General features: G+C 40.9%; 1 protein-coding gene across 5 annotated transcripts in view; it reads left to right on the forward strand.

Annotated features, from left to right (window-relative positions):
- The window catches only part of fig4a (FIG4 phosphoinositide 5-phosphatase a), a 118472-nt gene that overhangs the window by 7884 nt on the left and 88512 nt on the right, over window positions 1-22076 (forward strand). For all 5 annotated transcript variants that reach the window (XM_043687119.1, XM_043687115.1, XM_043687116.1 and 2 more), the window contains exons 2-5: window positions 5389-5527; window positions 13084-13182; window positions 13756-13879; window positions 15198-15354. In XM_043687119.1, the coding sequence (XP_043543054.1) occupies window positions 5465-5527; window positions 13084-13182; window positions 13756-13879; window positions 15198-15354 (443 nt within the window). In that variant the 5' untranslated portion in view covers window positions 5389-5464. The remainder of the gene's footprint in view (window positions 1-5388; window positions 5528-13083; window positions 13183-13755; window positions 13880-15197; window positions 15355-22076) is intronic.

The raw sequence follows: 22076 nt of genomic DNA on the forward strand, positions 1-22076 counted from the left end.
AAGTTTGTCCAGCAGGGTAAGATAAAAGGTAGGGAGGAGGGACTTGGGGGAGGGGCGTCGGAAATGTGATAGGTGGAAAGAGGTCAAGGTGAGGGTGATAGGTCAGACTGGGGTGGGGGCGGAGAGGTCAGGAAGAAGATTGCAGGTTAGGAAGGCGGTGCTGAATTTGATGGATTTGACTGAGACAAGGTGGGGGGAGGGGAAATGAGGAAACTGGTGAAATCCAAGTTCATCCCTTGTGGTTGGAGGGTTCCTACGTGGAAGATGAGGCGCTCTTCCTCCAACCGTCGTGTTGTTGTGGATCTGGCGATGGAGGAGTCCAAAGACCTGCATATCCTATTGAATACAGGAGTTGGGAGGTCATGTTGCGGCTGTACAGGACATTAGTTAGGCCACTGTTGGAATATTGCGTGCAATTCTGGTCTCCATCCTATCGGAAAGATGTTGTGAAACTTGAAAGGGTTCAGGAAAGATTTTACAAGAATCTTGTCAGTGTTGGAGGATTTCAGCTATTGGGGAGGTTGAATAGACTAGGGCTGTTTTTCCTGGAGTGTTGGAGGCTGAGGGGTGACCTCCGGTGACAAGCGGTGTCCCGCAGGGTTCAGTGTTGGGGCCACAGCTGTTCATGTTATATATTAATGATCTGGATGAAGGGACTGGGGGCATTCTAGCGAAGTTTGCTGATGGTACGCAGTTAGGTGGACAGGCAGGTAGTATTGAGGAAGTGGGGAGGCTGCAGAAGGATCTAGACAGTTTGGGAGAGTGGTCCAGGAAATGGCTGATGGAATTCAATGTGAGCAAATGCGAGGTCTTGCACTTTGGAAAAAAGAATACAAGCATGGACTTCTTTCTAAAAGGTGAGAAAAATCATAAAGCCAAAGTACAAAGGAATCTGGGAGTGCTAGATCGAAGATTCTCTAAAGGTAAACATGCAGGTTGATTAAGAAAGTGAATGCAGTGTTGTTATTTATCTCGAGGGTTGGAATATAAGAGCATTATTGTGCTACTGAGACTTTATAAAGCTCTGGTTAGGCCCCATTTGGAATACTGTGTCCAGTTTTGGTCCCCACACCTCAGGAAGGACATACTGGCACTGGAGCGTGTCCAGTGGAGGTTCACACGGATGATCCCTGCAATGATAGGTCTAACATACGAGGAACAGCTGAGGATCCTGGGATTGTATTCATTGGAGGTTAGAAGATTAAGGGGCGATCTAATAGAAACTTACAAGATAATACATGGCTTGGAAAGGGTGGACGCTAGGAAATTGTTTCCGTTAGGCGAGGAGACTAGGACCGTGGACACAGCCTTAGAATTAGAGGAGGTAAATTCAGAACAGAAATGCGGAGACATTTCTTCAGCCAGAGAGTGGTGGGCCTGTGGAATTCATTGCCGCAGAATGCAGTGGAGGCCGGGACGCTAAATGTCTTCAAGGCAGAGATTGATAAATTCTTGATGTCACAAGGAATTAAAGGCTACGGGGAGAATGCGGGTAAGTGGAGTTGAAATGCCCATCAGCCATGATTGAATGGCGGAGTGGACTCGATGGGCCGAATGGCCTTACTTCCACTCCTGTGTCTTATGGTCTTAAGCTTGACACCATCCGTGACTAAGCAGCTATTTAAGTGACAACGCATCTGCAAGCATCCAATCCCTCCATCACCACTGCTCAGTAGCATCGGTGTGTACCCTCTACAAGATGCACTACAGAAATTCACCAAGCCTCCTTAGACAGTACCTTCCAAACCCATGACCGCTACCATTTGAGAAGAAGGACAGCAGATGTGTTGGACCTTCGCCACCTATAAATTCCTCTCCCAGCCACTCGTATCTTTATTTGGAAATATATTGTCATTTCTGGTGTGGATAGGTCAAATTTCTAGAACTGACTCTCTAATGACTCTGACATTCTGAATCTACCCATGTACATGTAACTTTGAGCATTAATATGTACTATGCAGGCACAAGTGAGTTAAATTTACAACTTGAGAAAACTGTAAATTGACTGCAGCAGTTCATGAAGGCAGCTCAGGCTTTAACTTCTCAAGGGCACCCTAGGATGGACAATGAATGCTGATCTATCTAGCAATGCCCACATACCATAAATTCATTAAGAAGGTTGGGCATTAAATTCTGATCTAGTCAGAGATGCCCACATCTCAAGGTCATCAGACATAGAAGAAGTAGACCATTCAGCCCAAGTCTGCTTTGCCATTCAAAGAAATCATGGCTGACTTGATAATCCTCAGCTCTACTTTCTTTTTTCCTATAACCCTTGATTCCCTTATGGATGAAAAATCCATTCCTGAATAAACTAAACAACCCAACCTCAACAGTTCTCTGAAGTAAAGAAATCCATAGATTCATTATTTTTGGAAACTAAATTCCTCCTCATCTGTCTTAACTGTGCAACCCCTTATTCTGAGATTTATATCCTCTAGTACCAGACTGTCCCAATAGAGGAAACAACCTTTTCACAACTATCCTGTTAAGTCCAATAGGTATCTTGTATGTTTCAAAGTCTAAATTCTAATGTGTACAGGGCCAGCCTACTCGACCTCTCCTCATTAAAGTAGTCCCCCAAACTTGTACCAGCCTAGTGAACTTTGTCTGGAATTCCTCCAATGCCAGTATTTCTTTCCTGAGATAAGAGGCCCCAAATTGTTCATAGTATTCCAGCTGTGGTCAGACTAGTGCCTTGTGACATTTTAGTAAAACCTCCCTACTCACTCCATTCTATTGCATTTGTCTTCCCAATTTCCTGCTGAACTTGGATGAAAGCCTATTGTGATTCTTGCATGAGGACCTTTGCTTTTAGAAAGGTTTTGCAGTTTTCTTGTAAATTTAACTTGCATTTGTGGCTATCAGCATTAACATTCTATTTTAGAACTTGGTACCAACCTTTTGTAGATAACACACATTTACATTATCTGTTAGAAATTATCGTCAGGTCTTGCTTTTCTGGAAAATGGCCAATTGCATTGTAAAAATAAAATTTCATGGGATACCAAACAAGGTCAGTACTTAAAATGTCCATCACAAATTCACTGAGTAGGCAGCAGTGATCTGCCTTTTTGAACTGCTACACTTGTCATTGTCTAGATACACATACACTCACTCTCTCTCTCTCTCTCTCTCATTGGTTAGTGAGAAATGAACCAGCAACTGGCTGCTATTTTGTTGAGTTGAAGATGGCATTCTACATGTAGATGCAAAGAATTGGCCCCAGTATGTTCATATATGTCACTTCCAGTACATATGTTACACTATTTGCAAACTGGATGGACAATTCTAAATTGGTTGTGTGCGTAATTCTTAACAATACTTTAGTTAGCAAATGATGTCGACTTGCAGGATTACTCCCCACATGCTGGACACTGATTTGATTTGATTTATTATTGCCGCAAGTACCGAAGGACACCTCTCCCTCTCCCTCTCTCTCTCTCTGTCTCTCTCCCCCTCTCTCTCTCTCTCTGTCTCTCTCTGTGCCTATGTTAACAGTTACAGCTTTCAATGATGCTGCTGAAGAAACAACCCTCTATGACTTTTTGCAATTTATCTATATAAATGGTCGACATTGCTGCTGGTGTATAATGAACATCAGAGCTTTTCAATGTTTCATGTGATGTATGGAGTGTTGAGATGGGTATCCTGCAGTCTTGGAGTTCTGCTCATCCTGACAAATTAAGAGTTTTCCATTATATTGATATATTTGAGAATGTCTCTTCTTGTGGGACAATCTAGAATAAGAGTTACATTTTTAGAATAAGGGGCAGGAGGTTTAAAACTGAGATGAGAAATTTCTTCTATCAAAGGGTTGTGAATCTATGGAATTCATTACTCCACAGTCTCAGATGCCAGGATATTGAATACATTCAAGGAGTAGATAAACAGCTCTTTAATTCATTATTGATTGAAGGGTCATGAGGAGCAGGTAGGAAACTTGAAGCCAAGATGAGATCAGCCGTGATCGTAATGAATGGCAGAGTAGGATCAAGATGGTGAATTGCTTAGTCTTGCTCAAAGTTCTGAAGTTCCTGCACTTGCACCTTTCAAATGGCGATAGGCTTGGAGAAGTCGGTTGAATTGCTTACTGAAGAAGTCCCAGTCTTTGACTGTGTAACCACAAATTTTTGTGGCTGATGCAATTAAATTTCTGAATAATGGTAAACTAGAGGATGTTGATGATAATGCCTTTGAATGGAATGAGATGTTTATCACATGGCACATGTGTAGCGCAGATTTGCAAGGTCTAATTAAAAATCTTTGATAATTGTGTGTGGAAACAAAATAGTTGATTCTTGTGTAGAATCTTGTTTTAAAGAAGTTACTCTGGTACCATGGTGTAATAACATCTAGTAGTCCAGAATCCTGTAGAATCATATAGCACAAAAACAGACCTTTCAGTCCAATTCATCCATGCCGACCAGGTTTCCCAAATTAAAGTAATCCAACTTGCCTGCATTTGGCCCATTATCTCTCTCAACCTTTTCCTGTTTGTGGATCTATTCAAATGTCTCTTAAATATACCTGCATCTACCACTTCCTCTAGCAGTTCATTCCACATGTGAGCCAAAATTGCACCTCCCAACCCCCCCGCCCACCACTGCCCTACAAAACCCTTTTAATTCTTTCTCCACTCACCTTAAAAATATGCCCCCTAGTTTGAACTCTACCCCAGGGAAAAAGTCCTTTGTTATTCACCTTATCTATGCCCCTCATGATTTTATAAATGCTTATAAGGTCACCCCTCAACCTCCTTTGCTTCAGTAAAAAAAACCTCCACTCTAACCTTAACTCAAACCCTGTACTAACAGTTCAGAGAACGTTGATTCCAATTCTATCAAGTTTTGGAATTAAGAGAAAACTTTAAGATACTAGATTATTACCAAATTCCTTTAGTCCTGTCCTGGTCTCACCTATGTGACTGGTCCTAGATGAAAAGAATATTGAAGAATTGCTCAAACAATTTGGGGTTTTCAATAAATTATATTCCTAATGATACAAAATCTGGGAAGTAAGTGCTCATTGTGATTTGACACGCACAATCTCTCGTATGTGTTAATTAAATTGTTAAATTTCACCAATTGAGTCAAGCCAGTTCACATGGTGGCATACTCTGAGAGTAAAATGTGTAACCTTCTAGTTTGGACTTGTATAAGTTACTGGACTGGAGCAGTTTTAGAATTCTTCAAAGCAGAAAATGTGTATAAAATATATATACAATTAGTTTCGAACTCCTGCTTTTTACACTGCAATTTCTTTTCTTTTTCAAGTATGTATTCAATTCCATTTTGAAGGTTCCTATTGGCACTCTTAAGATGTTATTAAATCTGCAGAAAGTGATTTGCTGGACTATTAAGTATTTCATTTTGTTTCTTTTTTTAGGTGCTGTGTGACTGTAAATGCAACCTAGACAGATGTTGATGTACTAACCTTGTCAGAAGTCAATTTTGTTGCCATCATGCCAACAGCACGATCGGTCATTAATTGTATTCAGAAACTGGTTCTGTACGAAACCCGAGCAGTATGTTCAATTCTAATTATTTATGTTTTGTCAGTGGACTTTACAATTTTTACTGACTGCACCTAACATCCTGTGTTAGAGGGAATTAGTACAGATTGTTTAGGATAAATAAGGTTAAGTGAGTGGTTATGGTGAGAGGACAGGAAAAGAATTCCAAAGATTGCACTCTCCTCTATATTTTGGTATTTAAATTCTGTTTCTTTTTCAAAAATAATCCATAATCTTGCTCGACTCTCATGGCTCAGGCTGATCACAGGATCACATTTCCACAAGCTTCTGAATTCCCTGCATTATTTGGACATTGCAGTTAAAGCTCACCCAAAGGTTGTGGAGTTGAGCTGTCTGCTTCCAGGCAGCTTTGGGGTAGACTAACTTTCCCAGTACAAAAACTATTGCTGTACTTTTGACTGCAATCCATCTGAACCCTATCTGCCAGGGGCAGAATTGCTGTGTGATCAGCCAACTGACAGACTATCAATTGGACATTGACCTACTGGACTCTAACTCGAATAAATTGATACCAACATCTTTGAATCACTTTGTCGGGGGTAGAAAAGCAAAGCTGTAATTCCTTATCTTCCCTTTCATCCAATCAATCTAGAAAATCTTCTCAGAAATGCCTCCAACATATTTGTACCCTTCCTTTAAACACTACAGCTTTGTTGTGCTGATTTGAGATGGTAGTCTCACCAATGCTCTATATAACTGAAGCATAACATCCTTGCTTATGTTCAATTCCTCTCACTGTAGAGGATAACCTTTCATTCGTCCTTTTAGTTACTAGCTGTACTGGTTACTAACTTGTTGTGACTCATGATAAATGAGGAATTAACTCCTGAAGCTGACCATCTCCCATGACGAGCTAGGAACCTGCAAAACTCAGGATAAATAGTCATAGAGTTTTATAGCACAGAAAGAGGCTCTTTCATTGATCATGTCTGCACTGGTCATCGAGCACCTATCCATCGTAATCCTATTTTCTAGCATGTAATCTTGTGTGCAATGGTCTTTAAAGTGTACATGTAGAAACCACTCAAATGTTGTGAACATTCCCACATCTGTCATACTTTCAGACAGTGAGTTCCAGACATTGTTCGCTCTCACTCTTTCTCTCTTTCCCCTCTGCTCGAAAATCAGATTTACCCCTACCACGCATGCACCTATAGTTTGCTGACTTATCCCTACCACTCTTCTTGGAATATGGTACTATGTTAGCTACTCCTTCTGGCATCTGTACCCTGACCTGAGAGAATTTAAAAATCAATGGCAGAGCCTCTTTTGTCTCTTCCCACTGCAGCTTGGGATACATTGCATCTGAGGCTGGGGATTTATCAACTTTCATGTCTGCTAAAATTGCTAAATCCCCCTCTTTTCCTTGATGTAGTACTTTGAATTATATCACACTTCCCTCTCTCTTATTTTTATACCAGTATTATCCTTTTTGAAACCTCAGCTACACCTTTCAACTCTGCACATGCATTGCAGTTTTGATCCCTAATGGGCCTATATTTTTGCTGGTTTTTCAGCACTTTAGAATGGATTTAATTCTGAGCTAGAGTTCAGGGGAAGAGAAAGAGACTTTCCAGCTTCAAAAATTTTAACTGGAGCTGCTGGGGAAGATTCATCTCCCCTGCTAACAGTTCAAGTCTCCTAACCCCAGAGCCAAGTGTTGAAGCCTTTCAAAAATGAGATTTGTTACTAAAGGTAAAGAGGATGACCTGAAATCCTTCACTGCTTTTGAATAGGTAGGAAGAATTGTGGACCTTCATTATTCAGGGTCGGTTAACAGGAAAGTCTGAAGATATTCATTCCAAGCTGATTATAGATAAAAAGCAGCCATCCATGCTGCACTCCAGAATCATCTTGCCAGCAATTCCAGAGTGCTTTAAGGATATCCATGCAGATCTTCTATCTGGAGTTCACAATGCAAAATCAAATTGCTGCCATTCTCTCAAAATCTGTGAATGCATTTAGTGGATCAGAGTTTTCACAGCTAGATAAGCTACAGCAGCTGATGATAGCTGTGAAATCAATAATAAATGTAAGGTCTCAAGCTGACCCTTTCAGACACGTCCCCAAAAAAAGAATGATGGGAAGAGATGAATAATTAAAGGAAAGAAAGTACATTCCTGACCAGAATGCTGGTTAAAAGAGAAGTTGGTAGCAATGGTGAGCATCCATCAGAATACATCCTGAGAGGATGTTCTAAATCTTTCACCTTCCTTGCCCCCAAGCATACTCTAATAGTCAAGGCTGAGATCAAAGGATTGAGTTGAAGTTGTATGATTGTTCTCCTTCACTGAGTTCACCTTTAATGAGACTTAGTCTCTAATCCTGTAATTGTAGGAATCATTCTGGCATTTCTGGCAGCAAGTTTAGACTTGGTACCGAGAAATGACGTGGCTGGCAATCAATCATAGTAACCCCAAAAGAGACAGGGCAGTTAAGCACCACAAGGAAGACTTAGCAGCCATAGGAAGGAAGCCAAGCTAGAACTTGCCAACATAAATCAGGTTTAAAGAGGGCCCATAGGAAATAAACAGGGCACAAAGAGACCCATCGATCAAAAAGCACTTGACCTGGCTCCTGTGGAAAGGAGTTTCTTTGAATGAACTCCTTCAGCAAGACTCTGCAATGGTGCTGGAGGGCTGGACTAAGTTCAGTAGCCTTGCAAGGGTCGTGACTATCCAAAGGGGTTTTGACAACCCAAGTCAAATCCTCAGAAATTTAAAGTGCTGGGCTGACAGTTCTCTTCATAGCCAGATTAAATGTAACCCCAAGGTGTTGCTATACCAAAGGACAGATGACATGCAAGGTCTTTCACCCAGTCACTGGCAAAAGACAGCTGTAGTACTAGAGCAAATATAGCAGAGACTGAGAGTCATGTAGCCAAAAGATACCAAGCAGATGTCTCCTCTCCAGAATTAACTATGAATGCAGAAGCTTCCCAAACCAGACAGATACCAAATGCTCACTGAGCAAGAAATCAAGTGAAAGAATCTTCCCATACAGATAATATGATAATGATAGAAAGGCCTTATTCAGTTAAAAAGCTGTGGTAATATAAATAATGATAAATACGGTTATGGCTAGTTTCACGTTTTGAAAAATGAGACCTTTGTTAGTGTCTCTCTTCTAGCTAGCTGAAAATATTGCATAGTTAACTGGAAAAAGTGATTTTTTAATCTTAATGACAGAGGCATGCCATTGGCATTCTGAGAGAGCAGTTTGCAAGATTGGCTCGTTCTTCCTAACTAACCCTAACCGATCTTCCTTAGAAATAAATTGTATTATTAATGCTCTTGATGGCACTAGGCAAACCCATAACTTATAGAAATTGCAAAAACACACTTTTGGATGCACTCTGATGTTTTACTGTTGATTTTAAGCACTGATGCGTACATGCTGATTAGGAGGATGATAATAGCACAATATCTATCCAAAATGTTAGATTTAAACTTAAGACAAGCTAGCTATATATTGAAATCAAACTACTTTTGTCTCTTAAAATACAATTCTTACTGTCCAGTATCTTTTCTAATGTTTTTTAAATTATTCTTGCTCCGTGGCGGCACGGTGGCACAGTGGTTAGCACTGCTGCCTCACAGCACCAGAGACGTGTCTGCGTGGGTTCCTCTGGGTGCTCCAGTTTCCTCCCACAGTCCAAAGATGTGCTGGTCAGGTGAATTGGCCATGCTAAATTGACCGCAGTGTTAGGTGAAGGGGTAAATGTATGGGAATAGGTCTGGGTGGGTTGCTGTTCGGAGGGTCAGTGTGGACTTGTTGGGTCAAAGGGCCTGTTTCCACATTGTAAGTAATCTAATCTAATCTACACTCTTCAGAGTTCCCCAAATTAATTTTGTATGTGCTCCTCCAAAAAATAGATAGGTTGACCTATCCAGATTGCTGTCAAGATTTTCAGTATCTCCAACGATAGTTTAATTGTCATATTAATTTTGAGTTCACTTAATGATTTAGTATTTTAAGTGGTACATTAATGTTCAAATTGCAGATGAATTTTGGGAGAAGGCAATGGTGTAGTGGTATTATTGCTGGATTAGAAATTCAGAGATGAAAAATGTGGTGCTGGAAAAACACAGCAGGCCAGGCAGCATCCGAGGAGCAGGAGAATCGACGTTTCTGGCATAAGCCCTTCTTCAGGCTTATGCCCAAAACGTCGATTCTCCTGCTCCTCGGATGCTGCCTGGCCTACTGTGTTTTTCCAGCACCACATTTTTCAACTCTGGTACACCAGCATCTGCAGTCCTCACTTTCTCCTAGAAATTCAGAGATCCAGGTAATCTGGGGATCCAAGTTGGAAACCTACCATGGCAGATAATGGAATTTGAATTTAATTTTTTTAAAAACCTGGACTTTCAAGTCTAACGATGACCATTAAACCATTGTTGATTGTCAGAAAAACCAACCTCATTCGCTCATGTTCTTTAAGACTGAAAAATCTGCTGTCCTTGCCTGGCTGGGACTGTATGCGACTCCAGAGCCACTGTAATATAGTTTACTCTTAGCTGCCCTCTGAAATAGCCCAGCAAGTCACTCATTCAGATAAACTATTTAAAAGTCTCAAAAAAATGAATGAAATTGGATGGACCACCTGGCATCATCTAAGGTACCAAATGCAGTCCTGTCAGCTCTGCAAAGTCCTCCTTACTAACATTAGGGAGCTTGTGCCAAAATTGGGAGAACTGCCTCACAGACTAGTCAAGCAACAGCCTGTCATTATATATGATTCCATGAGTATGACTACTTCCCAGATACCATGATCCCTGAGAATGTTCTGTCCCAACAGCTGGACAAGCCCAGCAGAAGTAGCAGTACACTAGTATACAGGGTATTAGCTGCCCTGGGAGTCTTCAACATTGACTTTGCAGCCGATGAAACCTTGTGGTATCCAGTCAAACATGGGCCATGAGAACTCCCTTCTGCTGATTACCAGATACCACCTGCCCCTAGCTGATGACTGTGCACTCCTCCATGTTGAATAACACTTGAAGGAAGCTGTGAGGATGGCATTGGTGCAGAATATATTCTGGGTGGCAGACTTTAATGTCCACCACCAAGAGTAGTTTGATAGCAGCACTACTGATCAAGCTGGTTGGGTCCAAAAGGACATTGCTGCTAGACTGGGTTTGCAGCAGGTAGTGAGGAAACCAACAAAAGAGAAAAACATACATGATTTCATCCTCACCGATCTGCCTGCTGCAAATGCATTGTCAGTGACAGTAAGAGTGGACACACCGCAGTTACATTGAAAATACTTTGCATCATATTATGTGGCACTATTGCTGTGATTCAAGGGGAACTGGATATTGTAAAGGCTATGGATGCTGGCAATCATATTGAAGACTTTCTGCACCTCTCTCCAAATTATTTCAGGACAGCTGCAACACTGGCATCTACCAACAATGTGGAAAATTTATATGTCTTGTACACACACAACAGGACAAATCCAACCTGGCCAGTTCCAACTCATCAGTCTGCTCTTGATCATCAGTCCTATCAAGAAACACCTACTTGGTATTAATCAATTCACTAATGCCTGGTTTGAGATCTGACAGGACCACTCAGCTCCTAACCTCTTTAGAGCCTTAGAATTCCAGCAGGGAGGTAAGAATGACTGCCCTTGATGTCAAAGCCATATTTGACTAAGGGAGTCCCAATTAATATTGGGGAAGTTAGAATCGCCCACTACAACAACCTGTTGTTTTTACATCTTTCCATGATCTGCTTCTATATTTGTTCCCCCATCTCCTGGCTATAGGAGGTCTATAGTATAACCCCATCACTTATCTTATTCTTGAGTTCTGTCCATATGATTTTGGCAAGATGTTCTCTCTTTGTGCAGCTGTGACATTCTCCTTAATCAGTAATATAACTCCCCATCCCTTTACGTCCCTCTATAATGTGTGAAATAATAAAACCAAGTAATGTTGAGCTGTCAGTCTTGTCCTTTTCTCAGATGATGGAAATGTGTTGCTGGAAAAGCGCAGCAGGTCAGGCAGCATCTAGGGAACAGGAGAATCGACGTTTCGGGCATTAGCCCTTCTTCAGGAATGCTAGACTGGAGAAGGGCTAATGCCCGAAACGTCGATTCTCCTGTTCCTTAGATGCTGCCTGACCTGCTGCGCTTTTCCAGCAACACATTTCCATCTCTGATCTCCAGCATCTGCAGACCTCACTTTCTCCTTGTCCTTTTCTCAACCAAGTTTATGTTATGCTCTAGTTCATTATACTAATCCAGGTTCTAAACTCATCAACATTACCTGTTCTACTCCTTGCATTAAAGTAAATACACTTCAGACAGCCAATCTTTGTTAGTCTGCCCCTGCCTGTTTTGCCTATTAGTCTTACTTGACTTAACTGTCCTTTCTTCTCAATCACTGCACATGCTGACTTACTGCTCTGGTTCCGACCCCTTGCCGTACTTGCTTAAACCTCTCAAGTGGCACTAGCAAACCTCTGCGTGGATAATGGTGCCCCTCCTATTTAGGTGCAACCCATCCCTTCCTTTACCGGACCCTCCGGCCCTGGAAGAAATCCTGATAATCCAGGTATCCAAAGCCCTCTCTCCTACAACAGCTCTTTAGCCATGTATTCAACTGTATTATGTCCCTATTTCTAGCCTCACTAGCACATGGGCATTCCTGAAGAAGGGCTTATGCCCGAAACGTCGATTCTCCTGTTCCCTGGATGCTGTCTGACCTGCTGCGCTTTTCCAGCAACACATTTCCAGCTCTGATCTCCAGCATCTGCAGACCTCACTTTCTCCTCACTAGCACATGGCCCAGGCAGTAATCCCAAAATTATAGCACTAGATGTCCCGGTTGTGAACTTCTGACCTAACTCCTTAAATTCCATTTGCAAGCTCTCCTCTCTCTTCCTGCCTATGTCATTAAAGCCAATATAGGTCACCACATCTGGCTGCTTACCCTCCCCTTTCAGAATATCCTGTGCCTGCTCAGAGATACCTTTGACCCTGTTGGAGGGGTGGTGCCACATACCATCTTGCAGCCACAGAAATGCCTATATGTACCCCTAACCTTGCCACTTGCCTGCAATTTGACCCTCCCTGGTGTACATCAGAGCCAAGTATGATCCCATTGATCTGGCTGTTGCTGTTGCTTTCTACTGAGAGACCATTCTCCCCACATCCCGTCAAACAATATCCAAAACAGTTGAGTAGGGAATAGCCACAGGGGACTCCTGCACTGCCTGTCTGCTACTTCTGTTGATCACTTTCAAGTCTGAATTGTAAAAATATTCCTATTTGAACAGTAGAATTCAAGTGTGGCTAGAGCTTTGTTAGTTGAATCCCGAGTGCATAATACTAACCTGCCAACAATTCACATAGGTTTGTGCAGTAGTGAGAGTGCAATTCTTCATAGAGAAATAACTTGAAAGGTTGACCTTGAAAAGCGCAGAACATTCAGTAAGGATAGATGCAGTCTCGTCTTAAGGTGTTGAGAAATTTGAAGACAAAGTTTTTGAATAAAAAATAGGTGTTGAAGAATATATATTTGTTCCTTTTTCTTTCTTAGAGATATTTCCTGGTCGGAAGTAATCATGCAGAAACCAAATTCAGAGTTCTGAAAATAGACCGTACAGAGCCTAAGGACTTGGTTGTTATTGATGACCGTGTAAGTGCCACCAAAAGTCATATTAATGGTTTTGTTTCATCATGCTATGTTGTTGAAACGTTTATATACTTCAGTCGAGTACAATTACAGTCATTTGTCTCAGTTATGTAGAGTTCAAAGCACAAATAATTCCATCTTCTCATGTCATCCATCCTTGCTACATCACAATCATTCCACACTACTTTGTCCACCACTGTTGGGAATGTATTTGCAATTTTGCTGACTGGATTTGTCATTACTTCTGTGTACTCAAAAACAGCATCAAAAACCCTCAGCAAGTCAATCAGCATCTGTTCAGAGAATGAGGATTTGCTTTTATGATTTAATTATTTCGAGATTGGTGTAGACTTAGGAATTCTTTTGACAAATGCTGATCTTACTGAGCGACTAGTAATTTTGAAAAGAAATTTGAACTTTGCAGAGATTAAGTGAAAGAATTATGCCATAAGGTTTCTCATTTCAAATAAATAAATTGAATACAAGCCTTCCAAGTATTAAAATTTTTGTTGTTGATCCCAATTTTTTTGAATTTGTACTCCAATTCTAAAATACTTGTACATTGTTTTGATTTAGCATGTATATAATCAACAAGAAGTTCAGGAACTTTTAAGTCGTCTTGACATGGGAAACCGATCGAAAATTGGGCAGAAGGGATTATCTGGGCTTTCACGTGCTGTATCAGCTTTTGGCATTGTTGGTAAGAAATTGGAAAACATCAAAGTTTATCCTTTTTTTTCAAGAGATTATTTTTTATGTATTAACTGCATAACTGTTACATTACACTTAGTGGTGCAAACAGATACTTGTGCTGAATACGATATTTGCTTTGCCAAGCAATATTTTATGATGAAGACTCTTTTATGTCTGTGGTCTCTAACATTGTATTTGATATGCAAACTGTGACATTAAAACCTGACTGTCATAGATATCCTTACCATAAAACAGTAGCAAATCAAACATGCAATCAGGCATGAACAAAATGCGATCTACAAAATTCTGAATGTACTAATTGGAACCTGTTCTGAGAAACCTGAGGCTTAAAAGATGGAATTACACAAAACCAACCCCATCATCCCCTCCTGAAATCCACAAGACTGTTAATTGTATCTCCAGAATACAACAGTAAAGAAAAGGTGGCCACCATTGATTTCAGGGAACCGTAAGGATGCTGTCCCATTAGATAGTACTGAGGGTGAGTTTAACCTGAGAGTCACCATATCTCGGGTGAAGAGTAAGGTTGAGAAGGTGGAATCTTCATGGTAACTTTAGCCACATGCTAACTGATGATCCCAAATCCCCAGCATCGAGTGCAGCTCATTATCTAGAAGGTTACATATTAACATGGATAGAAGATTGATTGACTGGCAGAAAACAGCAATATACATAAATCAACCTTTATCTGAATGGCAGAACCTGATTACTGGAATGTTACACAGGCCCATGCCAAGGCCTCAATGTTTTACAGTTTACATTAATTACTTAGATAAAGGGAGCAAAGGCATGGTATCTAAATTCACCCCCTTCTGTATCTTCATCTAAAACATTTGATTTGGATGCTAAAAACCTGGGGTCCCAATACAGATCCCTGGGAACTTGTTACATCTCACCAATTAGTGTGTGTTCCCTTATCCTTACTCTGTCTCCTACCACCAACTAAATTCTAGCCTATTTAATACATTTACTTTCAATCGTGAGCATTTCCAATAATTTTCTTTTCATATTTTTAACTCCCACCCTTCACTGCCAATTGCAGGGTTAATGGGGCTAGTTGTTCTTTGTGAATCAGTGCCCTGGCTGAAATCGATACCTTGGTACAAATGTGAGAATGAATATGTAACCTTTCTCCTTCTGTATTGTTTAATCTAGTGCCATGATTTCCCTCCATTGAGACATCAAGAATTTTGTTTAAACTAAGATGCAGTAAATTTGTCTTTTATTGTATATGGTTTGATTTTTGTCATGATACAAAGTTCCACTTATGTTAAAGGCTAACAATTTATATTTTTCTCACACAGGGTTTGTCAGATTTTTAGAAGGATACTATATTGTACTAATAACTAAACGAAGAAAAGTTGCAGATATTGGTGGCCATTCAATTTATAAAATAGAAGACACCAACATGGTCTACATTCCAAATGACTCAGTTAAAATTTCCCATCCAGATGAAACCAAGTAAGTGAGCACCAAACAATTTCAACAGATTGAGTCAATTTAATCTAATGCTGATTTACTCTAATTTAAAACCTTGTATACTACTTTCCCGAAGACTGCTTTTTTTTTTACAGCTTTTAGCTCTTGTTTGATTGGCATCCTTCCATATACATGAGATCATGAGTGTAGCTCAGAACCTTAGTGAGGTCAGATGGGATTACCTGCTATACTACTACTGATTGCAGAACAAGCCACTTCTGGAAAGGTGAAGTCTGTCACAAGGCCAAATTCCTGGCAACCGACATATATTTTGGATGCTGGTGAGGGGAATAGCCTCTCAGGAAGGCAACAACAGCCAAAATAATTGCACCCTGGTTGGCAGTATTGCACAGTGGAGCAGTTAAAAAGTTTGGGAATGCAATAGTTGTGGGAGATTCAATTGTAAAAAGACTGGACAGGCATTTCTGTAGCTGCAAATGAGGCTCTAGATGGTATGTTGCTTCCCTGATGCTTGGGTCAAGGGACGGGGAGGGTGAACAGGCTGTGGTCGTGGTACGACATCGATTAAAAATAGGGAAGAGATCTTAAAAGCACAATATAGGAAGTAAGTTGAAAACAGAACCTCAAAGGAGATGACCTCGGATTTACTACCATTGCCACATGCTAGTCAGAATAGAAATAGCAGGGTATGTCAGATGAGCATGTGGCTGAAGAACTCGTTCAAGGGAGATGATTTCAGATTTCTGGGTTGTTGGGACTGGTTCTGGGGAAGGTGTGACCAGTACAAACTGAATGGGTTACACCTGGGCAGGACCAGGACTCATGTCCTTGGGGAGCATTTGCTAGAGTGATTGGGGAGATTTTAAACTAAAATGCCACAGGAGGGAACCCATGCAAGGAGTCAGAGGAAGGGAAATTAAGGACAAGGACAAAATGCAGAGTGGGGAGTAAGAAAAGTGATAGGCAGAGTAAAGCATTTGGGTTGAGATTTTTTTTCACCCAGAAAGCGGTGAGCCTGTGGAATTCACTACCACAAAAAACAATCGAGACCAAAACATTGTGTGATTTGCAGCTAAAGGAATCAAAGGATATTAGGGAAAAGTGGAACTGGCTGCTGAGATGGATTATCAGCCATAATCATAATGAATGGCGGGAGCAGGTTCAAAGGACCAAATAGCTTACTCCAGTTCCTATTTTGTGTTTCTATGACAACGTGTTAATTTCTCCCCTTCCCAGTAGTTCAGGATGATCTCTTCTTTGATGACTTCTTTGACATCTTCGCCGATCTGACATCTGCTTTGGAACTTCTAAAATTACTTGTCATCATGGTGCTAGATTCTTGCTCACAGTTCGTGTTATCATTTGCAATCATTGTCGGCTAAAGATCCCACTTGTTGTGATTGATATTGTGGGCTTTCATATCCTTTGACAGGATCCGTGAATTGGAGCCGAGAGTGCACTGCTGGTCTCTTGACTTTGGCTATCTCCATCTATAATGTATCTTTTGAGATGCAGCTATCTTCCATCCTGCTCAAATACCCAAGCCAGCAAAATTTTCTTAACTTGATTGGTGTTAGCATGTTCAGCATGTTTGCCCTCTAAAGTACTACCTCACTGGTGACTTTATTTCCATATGATGCCAACAGTATGTCATAAACAACAGTCATTGAGCTTTTTTTCTTGTCTGGCTTTGCTCCATATATCAACTTGCTGCAGATAGAGTCATAGAGATGTATAGCACGGAAACAGACCATTCAGTCCAACTTGTCCATGCCGACCAGACATCCTAAATTAATGTCCTATTTGCCAGCACTGGCCCATATCTCTCTAAACCCTTGCTATTCATATACTCATCCAAATGCCTTACCAACTTCAATCACTTCCTCTGGCAGTTCATTCCATACATGGACCACCCATTGCGTGAAAAAGTAGCCCCTTAAATCCCTTTTAAATCTTTCCTCTCTCACCTTAAACTTATGCCCTGTAGTTCTGGACTCACCTTCCCCAGGGATTGTTTTGCTATTGTCTATTTACTCCATCCATGCCCCTCATCACTTTATAAACCTCTATAAGGTCACCCCTCAGCCCGCTGCAGGGAAAACAACCCCAGATATGGGTCCCCATAGATAGCATCTCAACCCTGCATATCAGTTAGTTGTTTCTCCATGCCTGTGAATCTTTGGTGCTGGCCTTTTACTTAGGCAACTAGTACAGTATGAGCAACATTCAAACGTTCTCTGATCAGGTTGTGTTGTATTTTTTCTCTTGGTTTTCAGGCTTAATAGAATCATAGAATCCCTACAGTGCAGATGCAGGCCTTTGGACCATCAAAGTTCCCACCAACCCTCTGAAGAGCATCCTACTCAGACCCAGACCCATCCCCATCCCCATCCCCCTACTCTATCCATGTAACACTGCATTTACTATGGATATGGGCAATTTAGCTTAGCCAATCCACCTTACCTGCACATCGTTCGGCTCTGGGAGGAAACCAGAGCACCCAGAGGAACCCCATGCAGATACATGGAGAATGTGCAAACTCCACACAGACGTCAACCCGAAGCAGGAATCAAACTCTGTTCCTGATGCTAATGCAGCAGTGCTAGCCGAACAAGCACTGAGCCACCCTGCTGCCCCAATAAATTGAGATACTTCCCAACTGATTAAACATCCTTCCATGTCAGCAGGGAAAATATAATATTGTTTGGATCACGGAGTGGGAAACACAGGAACACATTCTCAAGTTTGTTATGATAAAGCCCTTGTATTAAATGGCAAGCTTTGAATGACCACACTGAGAATGGTCTTTTCTAAACAGTTTGAGGGCACGTGGGAGCCCCTGAGCAACCAGTATTCACCATTGTCCTACATTCAAACATATTATGCATTTGTAGAAAGATATAAACAATGCTATACATTACTGAGGAGTGTACTCTCTACAGACTAAGAGGTAGGCTAATCAGCTTAAACATGACAAGTGAAAGGTCTATCGCTTGACTTCAGGGATTTCCATTTGCTGAATATAAATAAACAGAATAATACAAAACAGTGTAGGGTCACAGACACTGCCCAGTTTCATCCAATCTTAATTGCAAAACTGTCAGAACCTTGAATTAAATTGTGCCATGCATGTTATCACAGAAGGACTCATTGAGACTGTGAAGCTTGGAAGGTTAACCAGTTAACCCAAGTATCCAGTAGAGAGTTGACCTGTTAAATGATGAATTATGTTGTGAGTTTGTTAAAAGAAAATTAGTGTAGTTTCTGCCCCTTGCACTGCTCTGGGAGGTTATATTGGGAGAAGGTCATGTCCATGTATGGCTGTGAGGCCCTATTGTGGCTCCAGGTACATTCTGTTGGCTAGTTAGAGGAACCTCTTCTGACTCTGTCAAAGATTCTCCTCATGATACTGAGGAGTGAGATGCACAAGTGGTTGTGGCATCCCCTAGATTGCTTCTTTTTCTTGTATAAAATGACAGTATTTATGTCATGCATATCCTGTGGAACAGCGCCTTCTCTCCAAAAGAACAGCGAGTCGTGAGTTCATGGAATGCCCTGCCAGTAGCAGTGGTGAACTCTCCCTCTTTATCGGCATTTAAACGGGCATTGGATAGGCATATGGATGATAGTGGGCTAGTGTAGGTTAGATGGGCTTGGATCGGCGCAACATCGAGGGCCAAAGGGCCTGTACTGCGCTGTATTTTTCTATGTTCTATCGGCGATAAGATAGCAAGTATGACTTTTTTGAGTTGCTCAACAGGTATTCCATCCTTTCTAACTGTTTTTCTCACTGCTAGAGAGTCAGTGGACTTTCAAGCTTAAGAAATTGAGTTTCTATATTACGTCCAAAAATGATAGTTAGCTGTAAAAGATAATCAGTCAGAGGTAGCAAGAGACCCACCTCATGTTGCTGCAGCCGCTGGCTGTCTTCTGTGCAACTATCTGAGCATGATATTGTTGCCTGTTTTAGGTTTCTTCAAAAGATGATTGAGTATCGGAAATTTATGCTTCATCAGTATTTATCTGGTGAGTCACCACATAGGAGGGATTGTTGGAGTGCTTCTGAGAACGCTGACATTTGTCATTATGTTGATATGTAGCATGTCATTGTGTTTGGGCTGATATGGTTTCCGTGGTTGCACTTTCACCTTACTATTGACAAGCTGCTACTTTAACGACTACATGGAAGTTCTTGCTTATAATTTTACTCCAGATGTGCTTCTAAGCATTCTCCTTACTGAGTCTGTTTGTTCACCTGACCTTATCTACAGTGTTCACATCTATTCCATACAAAGCCATGCTGTACTTCCATTTCATCCTTGTCCACTTCCATTTGACCTTCTTACCATCTCCAAGGAATGAATTTAAAATTCTCATCCTTTACAAATCCCTTCATTTTATTTTCTCACATCTTACTCATCATCTTTATTCCTGAATGAGAGCACATCTCCTCTACTCTTCTGATTCAGTAGTGCCAACTGTAACATAGTATATTCTGGAGTAGAGTGGTGCTGGAAAAGCACAGCAGTTCAGGCAGCATCCAAGGAGCAGGAAAATCGACATTTCGGGCAAAAGCCCTTCGTCAGGAACTTAGTATAACCTATTCTTTATCCAGGTCACATCACTACCCTGCCCAACATAACTGGTTGAGGCTTGTATTTAAAGTTTTCATTTGAAATGTTTTCATTTGGCAGTCTGAATCATAGCTGCTCACAAAGATAAATGCAGATGAAAGAGATCCTGTATACTGTACCATACAGTTTTCCTGTCTTTATTTCTAATTCACTACCTCAAAAGATCAGTGCTTTGTCACAAAAGGTTGCCAAATTCTGAAATCCAAATATTGGACAGTTACCAGAGCCTATTTTAAATGAAAAAAATCAAAAATTCTTGTTTCATTCCGTTGGGGCTCATTACACTCCAGTAACCCAGCTGCGAAGGATAGAACTGGAGCTAATCTTCCCAAGCTTAGATAATCATTTGTTTACAGATTCTGATTGCAAGAGAACAACCAATTTCAGACTGTTCCTGTTTGTAGAACACGAGTAAATCCCCAATTTATGCTTTCCATATGCAAGCGATTGACTACAATAAAAAATACATTTAACAATTAGGGTACTTGTGACACAGTGATGGTATGCCTAGCCCTGATCCAGGAGGCTCAGGTTCAAGTCCTACCTGTTGTGCAGATGTATCATAACCTCTCTGAACAGATTGTTTAATAAAAATAAATTTATAAATGATTTATACCTCAAGAGACTGCTTGAGACATTCTAGCTGCCAGCATTGTGTGACATAATGGAAAGCAGATCTCTGTCATCTTCCCCATAAATCTTATGCCGTTCTTTGCTACAAATCTTTACTAATGATTCTTTGCACAACTCTGCCTTCTACAGTTTGAGAGACTTTTAGTCATTGAAGCAAGGTCAGCTAAGTGGACCTCAGAATGAGTTCCCTGACGCGGGCTGTTAACCTGATCCAATCGTGGAGTCGTGGCTGACATATAAACGGGAGTGTTGGGGTTCTGAGAGCTAGTTGTGAGATAGTACATGAGACTGACCCAGCTATGTACATGTAAACAAAGGGTGATTTGGTGACAGGATACTGGACTTCGTAGAGTTATTTCGTTGGTGACTAGAGAAAAACACATCTTTGAAGAGATTTGCTTGCAACAGTTGTCTTTGAGACTGGGTAAACATTTCTTGCATCTTGCCGCTATTTGGGAAACTTGATTCATTCAATCCTACTGTTGAAGACTGAGCCCTGTATGCGGAAAGAATGCATCATTTTTTTTCTAGGTAAATGACATTTGGGTAGATGAAAAGCAATGAGTAATTCTCTTGACAGCTTGTGGACCTGCAGCTTTTTCGATTATCAGGAGCCGAACTTTCTCTGAGGCACCAGATACTAAACATTTTCAAGAGTTGACAGATTTAGTTCAGGAATATTATGACCCAAGCCACTTCTAATTCTGAGATGCTATCTGTTTTATTCAGTAGTTTGAGAACCAGGGGAATCTCTGTCAGGATTATTGGTGAGGTTAGGACAACTGGCAGAGGCATGTGATTTTGGTCTAACCCTAAGTGAGATGCTGAAACCCCGTTTGGTATGGGGGAATACTGATGTGACCATGCAGAGCAACTACTAGCTGAAGCCCAAGTGGACTTCAAGGAGGCACTACGACTGGCTTTGTTATTAGAAAATGTGTTAAGTGGAGCTTATGAGTTACAGGGTACTCCAAAGGAAGTATGTTATAACACAGTGGTAAACCCTTCTGCTAAGTAAAGCAAGCACACAGAAAAGCTCACCTTGCCTTGTAATCTGTTAAAGTATGAATGACCGAGAACTACCCAAATTTCACTATTGAAAGAAAAAAATAACAGTTTTATTCTTTAACTCCAAAAGTGAACATTAAACAACAACTATTTACAGTCAGCTTCCTTTGTCTTAAAGATTTGTTCTTTATCTCCCACTCTATAACAATATACTGATCCAATAAAGCCCCTATTAAATTTACAGCAAATCAATTTTCAAAACCAAACAGCAGCTGTCGTCTCCAGTGTCAATCCTCCTCTGTTTCTAAATCTCCCTGGGTCATCTTCAGTCTTCTGCTGCAAAGATGTTTCATATGAAAATGGTACCTTTTTAATAGTGTTTTTGAATAGCAGACTTTTGATGGCAGAAGGTGCTCTTTCTCTGCCTAATTGTCCAAAATGCCGGCTTTTTAAACCCCAAACATTAGG

This window comes from Chiloscyllium plagiosum, chromosome 3, assembly GCF_004010195.1.
Source record: "Chiloscyllium plagiosum isolate BGI_BamShark_2017 chromosome 3, ASM401019v2, whole genome shotgun sequence".
In the NCBI taxonomy this organism is placed as follows: domain Eukaryota; kingdom Metazoa; phylum Chordata; class Chondrichthyes; order Orectolobiformes; family Hemiscylliidae; genus Chiloscyllium; species Chiloscyllium plagiosum.